Raw genomic sequence first — 17,915 nt, forward strand, 5'->3', positions numbered from 1 at the left:
GAAAAAGAGGAGAAAGGAGAGAGAGAGAGAGAGAGACAGACAGAGAGAGACTCCAATGCTGCCACTGCAGCTGCAGGCAGTGAGACACAGCAAGGGCAAACACACACTCGTGCACACACACACAATTGTCTGCACAAAACCACCGCAGCATCCTTACCATCTTAAACCCGTTCCACTCCATTTGTAAGTCGGCGGGCAGAGTTCTCGCCTATAGCCGCGCTAATGTCTCCTCACTTGGAGATCTCTCTCGGTCTCTCCTCTCTCTCTCGGTCTCTCTCTCTCTCTCTCTCTGTATGTGTCTCAGCGGTGGCGAGGCAGCGTGCGGCCAGCGGGAGAGAGAGTGGGCATTCCTCTTCCGAGTGAGGCTGCTTGTGAATGCACGGGCTTCAGCATGAGCTGAACGCTGCAGCCCCACTCCCTGCCCCCTCCTCATTGGTGAGGTCAGAGTAGCCCCCTCCTCCTTACTTCTCTCACTGGCTGCCTCAGCTCTCCATCATCTGCTCTACTCTGGAAAATTAACACTTTCGCTCTGGCAGCCTTGCAGACGAAGGCACAGGCGCTTCGGCTAGCAGAAGCCCTTTCAGAACCAGCAAAGGCAATCAATCGCAACCGATGTCTCTGCTTGAGTTAGAGCAGACTGATTGCACATACAGCCATTATGGTAATAGGGTCCCTGGGAGGCACTGCTAATTAATGCAAGTAAAGCATGCAGTGATTACGGAGTATGTTAAAGCTTTTATATATATACAGTATATGTATATATGCATAATATATCATATACAATATATACACACAGGATGTATATATACACAGGGATAGTTTACAGTCAGATGGTCATTATCGCAGGTTTTATTCTGCAATAATGACCTGCTGACTTTACACTATCCCTTTTATAACAGGGCTTAACAACTTAACTAATGAATAAAGACATGAATGTTACATTTTGAATTTAGTTTACAGAACATTAACACGCCAGGAAACAAATGAGCAGTCAATTATACAACGTTGCCCTGGAAAACGGTCATTATAACGGTTTTTATATATTTTTTCATACATTTTACATTTATCTCTGTACATTTACAGTCAGTGCATTAATATAAAAAACTGCAAAAAGAAGTGGTCAACACACCAGTTTGATTCAACTGATTTAGGCAATTAAGACGCCCTATTTTTAGTAATTTGCCAATGTTTTACTCAATAAACCACAATTGTTGTTATCTACTGAGTATCAGGTTGAAGAACGCACAGGTTACTGAGCACACACACCTGCTCTTTGTACAAAACCATAACTGCACACGCATTCACACACACCTTTACACAAAATGCGCACTCAAAAAAATCATCTCTAAATAACAATATTCTGTCTTCATCCCTATTGTCGCCGTTTATGTGCTTAAGAGAAAGGAAAAGAGCAAAGTTGGCGAAGGAGTATTACGAGGGATGAAGGGATTATTCTAAGGCTGCGCGTGACAGCGTGTTTCAGTGATTTTCACTACAGTGTAATTCTCTTTCAAATGCGAGCACATTACTCACCATGACCATTCTCGTGTCCGGAGGTGAAGGGAAAAAAGAAAAAAGCTCGTTATTTTATACCCGGTTAAAAAATAAATAAACGTTGCGCTTTTGAGCGGTTTTTTGGGGGAGTCGCTCCCTAAAGTCTTGAAGGAGAGGTGTCGCGTGGACCCAAGGACAGTCGGATGCAGACAGGTCGGCTGAGAGATATGGTGAGATGGAGTCGAAAACTTACAGCTGCGGTCGGCGAGCGTCTATTGTTTCGTAAATTAATGTAGCTGAGGGGGGAGTATCCAAAATAAAACAATAAAAACAAAAAATATCGGTTCCCTTGACTCTGTGGAGCTAGCAGTGCGAGCGTCCCTTTTTCCTCCACACCATTTATGGAACACAGTGTCAGGCTGGTGTGAGATCTGATTGGTTGAGCGGGGACAGACAGGGGTTGGCGCGCGCTGCTCTTGAGGAGACTGTTGGAGAGGGCGAGGCGCGCGCGAGTCATTGGGGAGCGTCACGCCTTTGGGGAAATAGCGGGCTCTGATTGACAGCTAATTTGATCTTCGGTTGCACGTGGAAGACAGGTACTTGTGAAACGTTTTGGGTTTAAGTGTAGTGTCAAAAGCAAACTGTACCTGTGATGACTAGATATGGATAATTTACAATTTGTACCTGAGGAAAGACGCACGCGCACATAGTCTACAGTGTTTTTTTTTTTGTGTGTGTTTTTTAACTTGGTTGATATCAGTGTGTGAATTTTGCAATGACTTATAAATGCAATTTTCGAGACCAATCTGTTTAAGTTTGTCTCGTGCAAGGCTACATGTTGTAATTTTTGGCGCCACTAGAATAGTTACGAGCCTAATACCTTTTTAAACAATTAACAAACGTTTTATGATATATTTGTGAATTATACGTTTATAATAAAGTGGTAAATAAGACAGTCATTGGTCACAGCGTATTGTTGCTATGGTTACCTCCTCAGGCGAACTTGGCATCAGTTTGTGTGAGTCTACTTGGCGAGAGATAAAACTAACGTTAACTTCATCTTTGAACGATAAAACTAACTTTATCTTTAGACCTCGTTGAATACACACACACACACACACACACACACACACACACACACACACACACACACACACACACACACACACACACATATGTATAGGCCTACACATTTACATTCACATTTAATGTGTGAAGTTTGGAATTCTTTTTGGTGTGGGTTCAAGGTCTCCCTCCTCCTCCCATAATTGGTTTAAACCCTTGTCGTTTAATCTTTAAAATTTGTTTAATATTGTGCCGTAGATCTTATTAATGCAAGCAACGTATTTCTACGAACATCAGCAATAGCAGCACAAGCTAATTAATATTCATGACCATAGCCTTCTCATTTTGTGATGTCACAGGCTCATCTTGCTCCCCCTACTCATTCATGCACACACTACATTCAATTGCATCTACTCAGGTAAAATGGACAGTCTTGTAAAATAATGTCATCCAATGCATTATTTTTTTCTTTCATTTTCTCTTTTCTAAATATTATTGCAAACTCTTCCCACATTCTCTGTTGTTCGCAGCTGCACACGCACTGAATCAATAATTAACCGCGAGACCAGCCGCTCCCACCCCTGACAAAACCCATTTCACATCTCCACCGGTGAGGGCTGCCCGAGAGCGACTGCTCGCCGAATGAAGGGATTTCAGATCTTGTTTTATTTACCAAGATATGGAATTCATCACGGGCAAAAACACATTTCCTGCTTGCACCCATTTACTCCGCATATACAATCCTAATGTTACACATTCAATGGGTCTTCGGGGAGTTTTGTGTGAATGCATTTTGCTCTCAGGTTTGTTGTGGGGGAATAATGTGGGTGTCATTTTAATATGGTGTGGGTCTTTGTGTTGCTGTACTGGTACAATAGAACAAATCACAGGGCTGGAATGGGCTTGGAAACGGCTGTGGTCTTATCGTCTCTGCACCTGCAATTCTAAAAACCACAGCGGAGGTCCCTTACGGTGAGCAACTGACTTGACAAGAACTACTTTTGGCATGAGAGTCCAGCAGAGCCATAAAAAATGAAAGACATTTCTCACTAAATGGCCAGGCCTCGCTCTTAGGGACACAGTACTTGAGAGCTCGACCTGAGAAAACCCAAACTTCATGTAGACTATTTATATTTCTCTGTTCTTGTCAAATGTGTTTGGCCCAATAGCAGGATGTTGTGCTTCATGTGTATATATATATATATATATATATATATATATACATATACACTCACCGGCCACTTTATTAGGTACCCCATGCTAGTAACGGGTTGGACCCCCTTTTGCCTTCAGAACTGCCTCAATTCTTCGTGGCATAGATTCAACAAGGTGCTGGAAGCATTCCTCAGGGAGTTTGGTCCCTATTGACATGATGGCATCACACAGTTGCCGCAGATTTGTCGGCTGCACATCCATGATGCGAATCTCCCGTTCCACCACATCCCAAAGATGCTCTATTGGGTTGAGATCTGGTGACTGTGGAGGCCATTTTAGTACAGTGAACTCATTGTCATGTTCAAGAAACCAATTTGAAATGATTAGAGCTTTGTGACATGGTGGAAGTAGCCATCAGAGGATGGGTACATGGTGGCCATAAAGGGATGGACATGGTCAGAAACAATGCTCAGGTAGGCCGTGGCATTTAAACGATGCCCAATTGGCACTAAGGGGCCTAAAGTGTGCCAGGAAAACATCCCCCACACCATTACACCACCACCACCAGCCTGCACAGTGGTAACAAGGCATGATGGTTCCATGTTCTCATTCTGTTTACGCCAAATTCTGACTCTAACATCTGAATGTCTCAACAGAAATCGAGACTCATCAGACCAGGCAACATTTTTCCAGTCTTCAACTGTTCAATTTTGGTGAGCTCTTGCAAATTGTAGCCTCTTTTTCCTATTTGTAGTGGAGATGAGTGGTACCCGGTGGAGTCTTCTGCTGTTGTAGCCCATCCGCCTCAAGGTTGTGCGTGTTGTGGCTTCACAAATGCTTTGCTGCATACCTCGGTTGTAACGAGTGGTTATTTCAGTCACTGTTGCCCTTCTATCAGCTCGAACCAGTCTGGCCATTCTCCTCTGACCTCTGGCATCAACAAGGCATTTCCGCCCACAGAACTGCCGCTCACTGGATGTTTTTTCTTTTTCGGACCATTCTCTGTAAACCCTAGAGATGGTTGTGCGTGAAAATCCCAGTAGATTAGCAGTTTCTGAAATACTCAGACCAGCCCTTCTGGCACCAACAATCATGCCACGTTCAAAGTCACTCAAATCACCTTTCTTCCCCATACTGATGCTCGGTTTGAACTGCAGGAGATTGTCTTGACCATGTCTACATGCCTAAATGCACTGAGTTGCCGCCATGTGATTGGCTGCTTAGAAATTAAGTGTTAACGAGCAGTTGGACAGGTGTACCTAATAAAGTGGCCGGTGAGTGTATATCAGTGCTGTCAATCGATTAAAAAAATATTAATCGCAATTAAAAACACTTACGTTTTTATACGTTTTGTATATATTTTATAATGTAATAATTTCACAGTTAATCTCCAAATCAATGTAGAGACAACATAAAGAAAGTATATTTTAAATGAAGGCCAGTATCACTGATACTAATACAGCTACTGGTGTCTCATGAAAATGACCCCCCCCCCCCCCCATTTTAAAAATGAATTATAGCCATTCAACATTACAGTGTAATTTAAGCAAACTTCAAACAATCCTCACATAAACTCATACAAAAAGTCGTATTTTACCAGTGCCCTTCCTACCTATCTAACAGGTAGGACATTTACAGAAATCCTTATTAAAGCTACACAAGTTCTTTATTCACTGTTTCACTGTTAACTTTGTTCTTTGATTAACTTTACTGACAGACAGCATTAGTGGATGCTTTCACTTTAAGACCAGCCGCTGCAGCACATGACGCGGATCTCACACGTCTCATTCTCTCACAACTCTTTACGTTCATTTAAGACTTTATTTAACTGATTTAAGACTGGTCTTATGAGGATACTTGACAAAACGGACATTTTGTCTTAATTGTGTGTTATTGTTCATATTGTGCGCGAAAGAGAACTCGATTCTGTGCGCACGCACGATACTGGCGCGTGTCTTTCTGTGCTCCCTGTGTGTGTCAGGACATTCATATAATGTATACACTATAGCCAAAGGGTGACAAAAAACGGATTCTGCGTTGACAGCAGTCACAGCACACATATATATATACACATATACATATAATTAATACATGTATTATATACAGTATATTTAAATGCATAAATATTCACACAATGGTTAAAATAGCATTATTCAAAACAGCAGTGCACATCCCATATACCAAAATACACCATAATCTAGTTATTGTGTTTGCTTCCCATTTTGCTCACTGAACCATGTGGCACCATATGAGTTATAGAAGACATTACCTTTCATCTTCCTCATAACAAGACATTAATTTAGGTCCCTCCCACCAACAGAGAGAGAAAAACCTGTCTGTCGTTTCATTCATATGCAGGCATGATTCAATTATACAGGACCTCACATCATAGCACAGGCAAACTTGAGTCAGTTCTTTAACCTGTGTGAGTTTACAAATATGAAGTCTAGCAATCACATATGGAAACCATCACTGAACTCTTCACAACCTCCAAACTGAACGAGAACAAGCAGAAACCTCTCCACCCTTCTGATACCACCAACCATTTTTCATCATCACATGGTTGGCAGGTGGAAATGTGTACTTTGACTTTCATACTGTGAGTTTGCAAGAGTGAAAAAGGTTGGGTAGTGGGAGATTGCTACACTCACTTTCTCTACGTCTGACCATTAGGCATTTCAGAGAGAGAGACATATCCATGTGGGTAGTCAATGCCAAGGTCTCTGCACTCTCATTTGGATGTAAACAAAGTACTGAGTGCCTTATGCAGATGTATTTTTCATATTGTATTTCAGTGGAGGGCATTTACTGCATACAGATTTAATGTTTTGCTTTTGATTTTTTTCCTTTGTGTTTTTTTTTTCAGACAATAATAGCAGAACAGATCAGCTCCTGGCAATGGTAAGTTACAAACAACAATAAATAACAGTAAATAGATTTGAATGCTGTGACATTACTGTAATATTCATCACTACCAGGTATTCTACACTATGGTTGCTTTTGTCAAGAGTCAAAGAAACATCAATAAATCATAAATAACAACGATTCTTACAGTGGCAGTTATCTTTCTCTCTCTCTACCTTCTCTTTCTTGGAAATCTCTATAAAGGACTAAATGTCAGCTGCTGGTCTTTGTAACAGCTGATGCGGCAGATAGAAGAGGAGACAAGTCCCATCTGGAAGGTTCAATTTGAATTTCCCTGTATTCAAAGTTCCATAGATTACTAAAAACATACAAGCATAAATCAGAAAGATCTGGACTGTATAGTAATATACCAGCTATCATACTATTTTCAAAATATCTTATGGTTTGAAAATATCAGTGTTTTGTTTTTAATCACTATCATTATACAGTATTTGAGTAGTTGACCTGCATTTTAACATTTTGCCGAATCTCAACTAAAATGGTTTTCAAATTGTTATACAATTACACATGCAATTTTTGTGACCCCACATGAATTGAGAAACTACGTGGAATATTTGTATTGAAAGGAATCACACCACGAGGCTGTTTAAGAATCTAAAAGTGGTGAAAAATGATGAGCGGTCATAGCATCTAAAATGCACAGGTTAATTTGAACCTAAAATCCTGTTAATGAAAAAAAAAAAGCATTATTTGTCAACTACTCATTTGCATCATCCAATATGAGAGAGTGTTTTGAATTAAGGCGGTGTACACCATTAGTAGACGTGCCGGCTGAGGGAACGTGTCCAGTATGACTCAGAGGCTGCGTGTGACCCTCTGTCTCTCTGTTCACTCCTGGGCTGGGTGGGGACAGATGGAGGGAGGGGTCTTAGGGATTAGACTGGCATGAGGTCTGCGGTGGGAGGTTTGGCCAAGAATGCATGGAGGTTTTGAGTGGGAGGATGTGACCTCGGGGATCTATACTATTGCAGAAAAGTGTATGTGTGTGTCTGTACACGTAAACGACTTTCATTTAGTCATCATACGTTGGATAAGCCTCTCTGAAAAACGAACAGCAGGTAATAGCAGTCAAAGTAAGATAGCATCATTTTATATAAGATGCCGTTATGTTGTCCTCCAACCCACATGCATTTTGTGTCAGCCATTTTGCCAAATGGGCTTTTTATGCAGGTATTGCCGAGCTAAAGGATGGCTGTTCTGACCACCGGCAGAGGGGTTTTATAACAGACCAGCTAATGAAAATCACATAATTTATCGGCTGTCAAAAAGCCATTAAAAGTGAAACAGCATGCGAATTGAGTAACGGGCTAAAAGCAACGAGGCTAATTGATTTATTTTCATTCTGTAAAATTGGTGTTTCTATATGCTCAGCTAACTAATTGACACTGAAATTGTATTCCTTTTTTTAATCTTGGATATGTCCGTTATACAGTAGTTAAATTGAATTGTAAATTGGAATTTGATTTGTGTAATTGTGGATTGAAATGCAGGTTTTTTTTTACTCAGAACACATTTTCTTGGAATGGAAAATATTCATGTATATACGGTATTTCAAAACTCCCCTTTTTAAAATTCATATAGAACGTCTATTCTCTTTTTCATAACTGAGTTTGTGTGTGATTTTGATGCAGTCAGAGGTTTGGTCAAAGCCTTTGCTAGCTGAGCATGTAAAATGTCACTTTAGTTATTGTTCACTCAAACACTAAGAGACACATGCACACACCCAGAACTGCAACCTCTCTCTTTCTCCCTCTCTCTTTCTCTGCCCGTGCTCCTTTGTTTCTGGAGTACCCCTGATCCTCTGCGGCCGCTTAGCTCCAATTAGAGCATCCCACCAACCTGGCCTCTAACACAAATACACACACACAAATGCTTAGCCCCAGCCTCCTCTCACACTGCCTCATTTCAGCCCTCAATCTGACTAATTACTCTGAACCTTGCATGCCCCATCTCTCCCTGCTTCCAAACACACACACACACACGTACACACACACACCACCTGACTTCTTCCGTTGGCCATAACCACAAATCCAAGTGCTCTTGTTTGTCAAATATTTCAGATCTTGTCCACTCGGATGAGTGTGTTACGCATCCATCAGTGTCATGTCAATGTTATCGATTTCCACCATATGCATCTTACTCATTCACTTCACATTCACTCCTGCTTCCACCATGAGCACCACAGGCATCTATTCTGAGAGTTTAACATGTTAAAACATGCAACCGACATGGTGATAATTGTTTCAACTGCGCAAAATCTTCCAGTGAGATTATTTTGTCTCAATTTTCACCCTGAATAATAACAGGTTTATTTAAAGACACTGAAGTGTAGATCACCTGCAAGCTGTCAGTTGAAGTGTGTTAAAAATTGCACATCTCATTTTTTGATTAAAAAAAATTCACTTTGTCCTGTTATTTGGGAATTCACTAGAAGATTAGTAGATTAAAAACACTGAAATTCATTTAAAACACTGCATGTTTACAGTTTAGTTCAAGTTTAGTTAGTATTTCCCCTCAAATTACTTTGTTTAAAAAAATCCAGTCAATATGCCAATAAAAATGCTAAACTTTTGTTTTAGAAAAACGTAAACATTAAGGAGAAACCGAAAAACGGATAATCCCAGACCTACTGTTTCTATTCCATTTTGATTTGTTGAAGGACAAATATTTTTTTTCTCTTCACATCAAATTCTCTCTCTTATTTGACATATCCCGATTGTCACAATTCTCATTCGTCTTGGGATTAAGGGGTGAAGTTTTCTCCCTCTGAAGCAAATATCTCTTTCTGTCAGAGGACATGAGTATCACCCAGTCCAATTCCTGTTCCTGTCACCTTCTCAAAGGAGAACCCCGACACCACATCAACTCTTTTTGGCGGCTTCACCGCCAGGCAGCACTGCAAGTGTCAGGCTGCTGAGCTCAGACTCGGCTCACCCAGATGGAGCTCGCCACGTTCAAATACGAAAAACCTGTCTGAAAACGACGGTTGTGCTTCGTATCTGAGATATTTTAGAGGATAAGGATTCAGGTAATGTTTGAGTTAAGATTTAACTGGTTAAAAACAAATATATCATCCATGTCGGTTTAGTGGATTTTCAGTGCTAATAAAATACATCTAGGTCAAAAAATATGACTACTAATAATTATCATGCTGATTTTGATGGTACTTATCATGGTGACATTTTACATTAAGGAAAGCCTCATGGATTGTGGGGAAAATTAGAAAAATGTGGCACTGGTGAATCTTTGAGCAGATATTTAACCCGGTGGGTGGCTCTCATTGTGGCCTGCCCCAAACCAAGGTGACATTGAGCAAGACGCTTTAGCTCTTTTCTGATCATTAACATCACTGCCGATTCTCTCCATCTCATTTGCGTGGTGCAGTCACTTATGGTTGGCTGGAGGGAGACTGAGCGATGGTGAAGATCGAGTTGTATGACGGTTGGCTGTAGGGTGGCCTTTGCTGTGTTTGATCGCAGTCGGAGCTCTCGAGCACGATGAGGAAGACCGCTGTGGTCCATCTGGCCTGGTCTTTAATCAGTGCTTCCCTTCAGAGAGGGGGCCACGCTTTCACTGAGCTGACCAGACCAGCTTTCGCTAAGAGCTACCACAAGATGAATGTAGCTTATTCATTATATTATTCATTCCTCTGTAGTGAATTTGAATAATGGTGTGTTTTGGGGCCTAAAAATGTATGTTTTAAGTTTTGAAGGAAAGAAAAAAAGTTGTCAAAGCTCTGATATTAAGTGTCTTAACCGATGTAAAAATAGTTTATTATGCCTTATTCTATTTAAATTCAGAACATGTATGACTGCCAAATATACCGTAATTCCTCAAATAAAAACCGGGGCCTTGCAGAAGGTAACAGGCTTTTATTTTAAGCAGGCTTTTGTTAGAGGCAGGCCGTTATTTCTAATTCCATCTGTTTGATAAATAATAGGGTTGGGCCGATAGACGATGCAATCGTCCATCGCGTTGGCTGACAGACATCACGATGTTGAGCCGGCATAGTTACTTTATAGTTACTTACACTGTGTATCTGATATGAATAAAACACGTCGGCAAATATATTTGAATGGATTGTTATTGCTGCTTCCATAGACACCATTGTGTATTTTACTAACTAAAAAATTTATTGTTTTGCTATAAATGATATGCATTTAAATGTCTGAAACCTAAAATAAACATTATGTGGTTAAAAACACTGAATAGTTGTGATATAATGACAAGAGCTTTGGCTCAGCCATAGCACGAAAGCACAGTTTTAATGTCACGTCACTGTACATCCACTCCTTAGTGGTCAGCTGCTGCAGAGTGTGCCAAAATCGAAATTACTGATGAGATGTAGAGGAAAATATCTAGTGGAAAATGAGAATGTAACGTTACGTCATTATATGAAAGGCACTTAGGAGATCCACACTAATTTTTCCCCGGCCTTAATTTAAGACCGGCCTTTATTTGTCCGTGTTGACCACTCCCCCGCCCACTATCAGAGGCCAGGCGTTTAATTGGCCACTGGTTTTTATTTGAGAAATTACGGGTATACAAATATACACAATTATGTATACCTAATAGGTCAATATTGTAACTAGTCCCCTTGCAGCTAAACTAAAACTGTACTACTAGACTAACAAATCTACATGTCTCTGATATTCCTATGACAAATGGCAATCATGTAGTAGTTTTTTTAAACTGCACTGACAGAATTTGATTTTCAGCATTCAAAGTATATGTCATTTTTAGCTCATTGATATTATATGTACAACTCATATCTCTGGGGTAAAATCGAACAGAAATGTCCCATCGATCTCGCTTTTTTCCTTTTCTCGTTTCCCTGTTCCCCCACCTATCTTTCCTTGTTTGTAGATACTCCATCACCTTGTCTTTCTGAGCCCTGGGAAAAGCATCGTCAGTATTTCTGCATCACTCCCCTCCATCCATGCTGTCTTTCTCCCAGAATTCATAGTGCCTTACTTATTCAGAGCAGACGAGAGCAAGGCAAGAGAAAGGAAAAGATTCTGAAAGAGAAAAGATACAAGAGCCGCTAGCTGTAGACAGAAGGAATGCCTTAAGAAGCAATTAGCATATGTAACTTATTTTTCCCCCCTCTGCCTGAAACAGGGTTATTTCAGTGAGTTTGTATTGATGTTTTTGAACAGGCTCCATGGCAGAGCATTTAATGCTGAACACTGCTGTTAGAGAGAATGCATTATTAATGTGAGGGGAAACTAACGGGGACCAGCAGCTCCTCGGGGCTGTGAAGAGGACGGTTGGCGTCTCTGAGGAAGCAACACCACGCCTCAAAGGTCTTCCTCGGTAATGCACACATGCCAGGCATCTATCATTTATTCATGACAGTCAGGCGCCTCCAACTCCCTTGAACAATTAACGAATCAATGAAATGTATGGGCTCAGAACCTATCAATACGGGGAAACAGCGCCGTTCGTCAACGTGTCAGCTCTTGGGCACAGGCTATCATTCAGGCAGAGAGCACATTTATCACTTCAAAAACAGCCTGCTTTGTCATAGCGGATAATCCTACTACAAAATGGCCGCCCATTCTGATGGATGATTGGACTTCCTTAATAACAACCGGTCAGGGTTGACTGCTTTTCTTAATGTGTTTAACATGCAATCCAACACATTAGAGTGTTTCAAGGAGTCTTTGGAATCTGTTTTCCTGAACTTTGGGTAAACAAATCTTGAAAATCTTGTTTAATTTTGAATTGAGTTAAAATTTCTTAAAATATGGTAGCTCGTAAAATTTGCGCTCTAATGTTGCCCTTGTAGCCAGTGCTCAAGCTGTAAAAGTAACGTGTGCAAAGTGAAAAAGGGAGGGAGAAAAAGAGTGAAATTGATGAATTACTGGTGCTGCTTTCTACACTACAGTGCCTTTGCAATTCCTGTTCAATTAACAAAACCATTAATTATAGTACTTAAGCAAGCCGGGGTAAACCAGACAAGCAAGCATTCATGCACTTAACACACATTCATGTGTAAGCATTTAACGTTTCTCTTTTAAAAACCACTCCATCCTCATTCCTGAAATACTGAATCATTAAAATGTCTATTTCTTTTTCTGGAAGAATAAAACAGCACTGCTGCTAAAAAACAACAACTATTTTGGACTATTTGGAAATACTGTGAATTTTAGTATGCATTCTCAGTAACAGTCTTGAGTGCTGGCTCAGCCATAGAAATTACTCTTCCTTTGTATTTTTCCCCCTTTTCTGCTCTTTCTTTTATTTTGTATCTTTTTATGGCTTTGCTTGAATAGTCTCACTTAAAACACAAAGCTCTCGCTGTTCACTGAATCCTCTGTTTTGATGTTCTTTTTCCCTGCAGAAATCACAGCCCTGAAACTCCAGATGAAGACTAGACCTTTATTCTGTACGCAGAGAGAGGTAAGTGAACGTGTTTTCTTTGGGGACCATCATCGCCAGCACTCGCCCCCTGCTGCTGAAATCACAGGCTTTTTACTTCCAGGTCATGGTGCCTGTATAACTCACGCTGACCCCTCTCTTAGCTGACTTTTTTTTTCAAAGAGAAAAAGGGGAAAGCTTTCAAGACCTCCAATCTTCATCAACACCAAGTCCCTGTGAAATCATCAAAAAGTAAAGGCAGTGAAAAAAAAAATCATATACTGACTCGGGGCTCAGAGATTCAGTGACTGTCGTCCCTGGAGGAAGCGTCTTCCACTACATAGGCACAGGGGCCAGATGTCACCTGTCCTCCCAGGCGAGGGGAGCTCTGGTGGAGCTAAGACTCAACCGAGGCAGGCTGCCCTGGTTCTCTCTCTGCCTGGCTGGAGACACCTGCTCTTCGCCTCAATGGTGACGGCCCCCAGTGGAGCTTTTTTTCATCTACTTTCACATGCACGAGCATCCTGAAGCACCGCGGGTGTGCGAGTGCGTGTATGTAAGTGAGGTGTGTGTTGTTTGTGTGTCATATTTATGTGACTGTAAGATTCACACACACATGCACCCTTATGATGACGATACAAACTTAATTTCATTACATTTGTTTCCTAATGAGCACTCTCATCCTGTTTCTCTGCTTAACATGCTTATGCCTGAAAACACAAAACTGCGAGCGTTTATGGCTCTGCAGCCAGATTGCTTGTGCTAATGCTTCCTTAGACACGTTTCAGAAGATGTCTAGGGTCCCATGTGTATTGTAACTTGGGTTTGCCTCTTTAGTTAGACCCAAACTCAGTTGTCCACTGGGCCATTATTGCTGTCAATTCATGAGAATAAGTTTGCCACTGATTATGTGGTACTGAAACACAAAAAAATGATCTGATTGCAGGTCCATTTGCTTTCAGTTTTTTCATATTTCAAATTTGTTTTATACAGACGAACATTTTTATTGTCATCCATCAGATTACTTAAAAACAACAACAATCAAATTTTCTTTGGTATTCACAAAATTTGCAATACGTTGTTTAGTTTCTCTTAATATCACATCTATTTACAATATGAGCGCAGAGCGCCACCATAATGCTCACACAGTATTTGGATGCAGTCCTGTGCAACATTTGGTGTATGTCTATTAAAAACCGGTGGTCCTGCATCACTAGTTTACGGAACAGGAGTTTGTTTCTGCACCCTGTCATTTACACATGCACACACACACTTGCGTTTGAGCAGTGAAAGATGGCTAATTCTCTCACTAATGCCTTGTGTGTGTGTGCGCGCAGTGCCCGTTGAGTGACCCACAGGTTAAATAGCTCATTCTTGCGGCCTTTTCTTCCAAAATGGCAAAGTGCCCTGACAATAGCGGTGGCCTCTGAAGCTGCAGGACTCAGGGCTCCAGATCTTTCTCTGTGATGGCTCTGCCATTTTCACACTAGCACAGAATAACAGACGGAGGCTTCTTGACTAAGCCATTGGAAATTACATTTTGACAGAATATTGATGAGAAGTACTTCAAATTCTCAGCAGCGAGAATAAAGTGCTAGTGTCATATTTGGTTTTACACAGTAGCTTTTGTACCCGGCTAAATATACACAGAGGTAAAAAGGTATTGATGTCGAAATTCTGAGGTGAACGCTAATAACTCTGCGAGGAGAGACGTCCTACTAGAAGGAGAAAAAGGTGCTTATTTCTGAACAGGAAGTTGATCCACTGCAATCTACTGCTATTGTGTTGCGAGATGCGAATCTTTTCACAGTTGATGAGTCTGCTTTACTTGCTGCTTGGCTGCTCTTTTAGAGGATTCACACTCGCGCACACGCTCGCTACGGCTTTGTGCGGGGGTAGAATGCTGCACCTGTTCTCAGTACAGTTAGGCTGGGGTTGAGCAGCACAAATGAACTAATTTCCAGGGCTACATTGAACAGAGAACACTGCAATCACAGCAGGAGGAGCCTGTCGAGCCGGCAGATGGGCAGAGCTAATCATTGTTGTGAAATAGAGATGACCCTGCCTATCTCTCACACTGCCAACAGACATTTGCCAATCGCTCTTCAATTCCCTCTCCTCTCCCCCTCATCTCTGTTTGTTTCTCAGCTCCCTCCAACGAATTTAGGAGAGAACGTAACCTTCAAAAATGGCTGAAAATGAAGCGAGTAAGCGAGCACAAAAGCATTTGATAGAGTAACTATAACCCGTGGACTGCTGGAGTGTGTGTGTGTGCATGAACAGCATCTCCAATCAGCATCAGAAATTTGTAATCCAGCAAATCTGCATGTGTTTGGGTTAATCCACGTAACCCTACCAAGTCATATGTATTTTCTTCGGAACGTGCCGCTTTTCTCATGATTGTACTTTTGTGCTGTTTCAGAGGTTTTCATCATTTGTGCTGAATGCTGAAAAATGTTCAGTAATTGGAAATCCCACCGTATCCTGCTTAGCGAATTATCTGTAGTGACAATGTGTCATGCTTGATTAAAAAAAAAACACTGTGGTTATTAACCGTGATTAGAAATCATTTCAATGTCTTCTGGATGTTCGAGAACCCATGAGAGTGCTTGGCACGAGGATTCCAAAATTAAACATAACTACTTTTATGTGATGCAACTGTTTTTCTACTTCCGCAAATAAAATGTTTTACTTTTATTAAATTATTCCAGATTGTTTATAGGTAGATGGTAAAATTAGTGATCCATGGCTTCTCTTGATTGCGCTTGGCTTTTAATGTCAGTTCATGTTTGTAAAAGCATCTTCAGATCTAGCTCTGAGTGTTTTCATCGCTTGATTGATTTACTTAATCAAAAAATACAGTCATTACTTTGATATATGAATTCTACACATGCTGCGCATATAGAAATATAATTGAAAAAGCTGCATCCAAATGGAACGTTCTAGTCGTTTTCCTCAACAAGATGTCTGAGAGCAATCTAATGCATGTATAAAAAAAATATTGACAGAGAACTAGAAGGGAGAATAAAATCTCCCTCTCACAAAAAAATGCCTAGACAGACCTCTACTTCTTCCCTGTACAGTGATTTAATGTATGCAAATTATCTAGCTTCAGTTAATGAAGGCACAATTAATCTTTGTAACGATGGTCTGATTCAACCTGGTTAATTACAATCTGAAATGTGAGTTGTGTGTTTGCGGATACATGTGAGTCACAAATGCAGATTTTTTTACGAGAAGCAACAGTCCAGCTGCTTTTCCCTGCCCCCATATGAATAAACAGCACAATTTATTATCCAAATGTGATATATAAAAAAAAGGAAATTGGCAAGAGTATATTTTTTATCCTGATAAAAAATAAATATTTACATATAATGTACAATGACTGTTATTGTACAACAGTAAAACATGTGAAAATAAATTATGCCAGGCATAGTAACTGAAAATTATATTTCAGTCATTTTATTGTTTAATTCTATTCATTTCTATCTTTACCATGAAAAGTGCAAAAGTAGAACTTTAAAACAGTTTGTTGACAGTCTCTCGAGGTGGAAAGAGAAACCGAGAGAAGCTTCACTTCTCCTCAAACCATCTTTATCTTCAAAAAAAGATTTTACTGTAAACCGTGTTCTGCTAATGTGAAAAATCCAGAATAACACTTCACGCAGTCACACAGTTCATAACCTGTCACAAATTTTCATTATATATTAAATGTTGCCTAGATTTTCTGCCTTCCCATGCCAAATAGTGACTAATTGCTAGATGACAATGATTTTTCGGATTTACTAGTGAACGTTTTGTAGTTCAAATGAGAATATTCGTGGTTGTGACTTTACATGCCTTTTCTCTTTTTTCTGTCTTCTTAGAGCCGAAGAATCACCAGGATGAATATTCAGAATGTTTCAAATCCCTGAGCTGTGGAGGATCCACAGCTGCATGCGATCGCAGTGTGTGTATGTATATTTGTGTGTGTGTTTGTGCACTGGCAGAAGAGCTCCATTGCTGTCAGTATGAGTCTGATTTGTGTGAGAATGTGGTGCGGCTCCAGGCAGGCAGGCTGATCCTGTTTTGTGGAGACGAGGAACGAGAGCCCATCACAGATTAGACACCCACAGTTTCGTGTCGATTTAATGCACCAAGTCAGGGATTTATTCTTAACCGACCGGCGCTTACAGCACCAGCCAGCCAGGGCTTTCCCATACAGCCATCTCACTTCCCCCCCAAGACTGTAGTAGAATATCAGAAATTACTGAATGAGATTGTAAGGATGGATATCCACTTTAATAGCTCCAGACTTGAGTGAAATAACATTCATTATAATCAGGAAAACCTTAGCCAGCTATTTGTCTAGAATCCTCTGTTATGGCCACCTATCAGTAGAGAAATAAAACGGCTGAATGTTGATGTGCTACGAATTAAATTACAATTACAATAGAGCCACTCACATATTGTTGAACTTGAGGTAGTTTTGTAACTGTCTGTTCAGTATAAGACACATGCTTTCTATTTCACACATTTCCAAGCACGTTTCTGCTGAAAGGCTGCAGGGAGCACCAAAACAACACATTCGGAAAGTTGTTTGAAATTCAAAATGATGCTCGAAACAAACCGTACATACAAAAATCTGTCCTTTAGCCATCTAACCTTACAATGCTCAAATGACTTTAAGCATACACACTCACACACACACACACACACACACACACACACACGTGGCGCACTTTCAATTTTAGGCATCAGTACACTGCCGCACAAACATATTCCGAGCAGGAATACACAAACGATACATTTACACAAGCTGCTTTTTCTCACTCTTTCTCTTTCTCTCTGGCTAACTGATAGAAAGATCTAGTCGGAGTGGGCGGCCGTATCATCACACAATGAGGCATGAAACATTGGCTAATTCAAGCCTT

At 40.6% G+C, this 17,915-nt stretch overlaps 1 protein-coding gene and 1 long non-coding RNA gene across 12 annotated transcripts in view; one reads left to right on the forward strand and one right to left on the reverse strand.

Moving 5' to 3' along the window:
• The window catches only part of elavl4 (ELAV like neuron-specific RNA binding protein 4), a 79,766-nt gene that overhangs the window by 60,502 nt on the left and 1,349 nt on the right, over positions 1-17,915 (reverse strand). For 2 of the 11 annotated variants that reach the window (XM_056259596.1, XM_056259591.1), the window contains exon 1: positions 158-381. The exons of 7 other annotated variants lie outside the window; for them this stretch is intronic. In XM_056259596.1, coding sequence (XP_056115571.1) covers positions 158-181 — 24 coding nt within the window. In that variant the 5' untranslated portion in view covers positions 182-381. Of the gene's footprint in view, positions 1-157; positions 382-1,533; positions 1,901-17,915 lie in introns of those variants that run through there. 2 more of the 11 variants (XM_056259594.1, XM_056259593.1) reach the window with 2 other exon arrangements.
• LOC130091618 (uncharacterized) lies at positions 6,579-16,928 on the forward strand. Its single transcript, XR_008807835.1, has 5 exons — positions 6,579-6,615; positions 6,823-6,896; positions 11,799-11,955; positions 12,986-13,044; positions 16,869-16,928. It is a non-coding gene; the product is annotated as an uncharacterized LOC130091618 (long non-coding RNA).

The sequence above is a fragment of the Rhinichthys klamathensis genome, unplaced genomic scaffold (genome assembly GCF_029890125.1).
Source record: "Rhinichthys klamathensis goyatoka isolate OS25496 unplaced genomic scaffold, OSU_Roscu_1.1 h1tg000169l_1, whole genome shotgun sequence".
Lineage (NCBI taxonomy): Eukaryota > Metazoa > Chordata > Actinopteri > Cypriniformes > Leuciscidae > Rhinichthys > Rhinichthys klamathensis.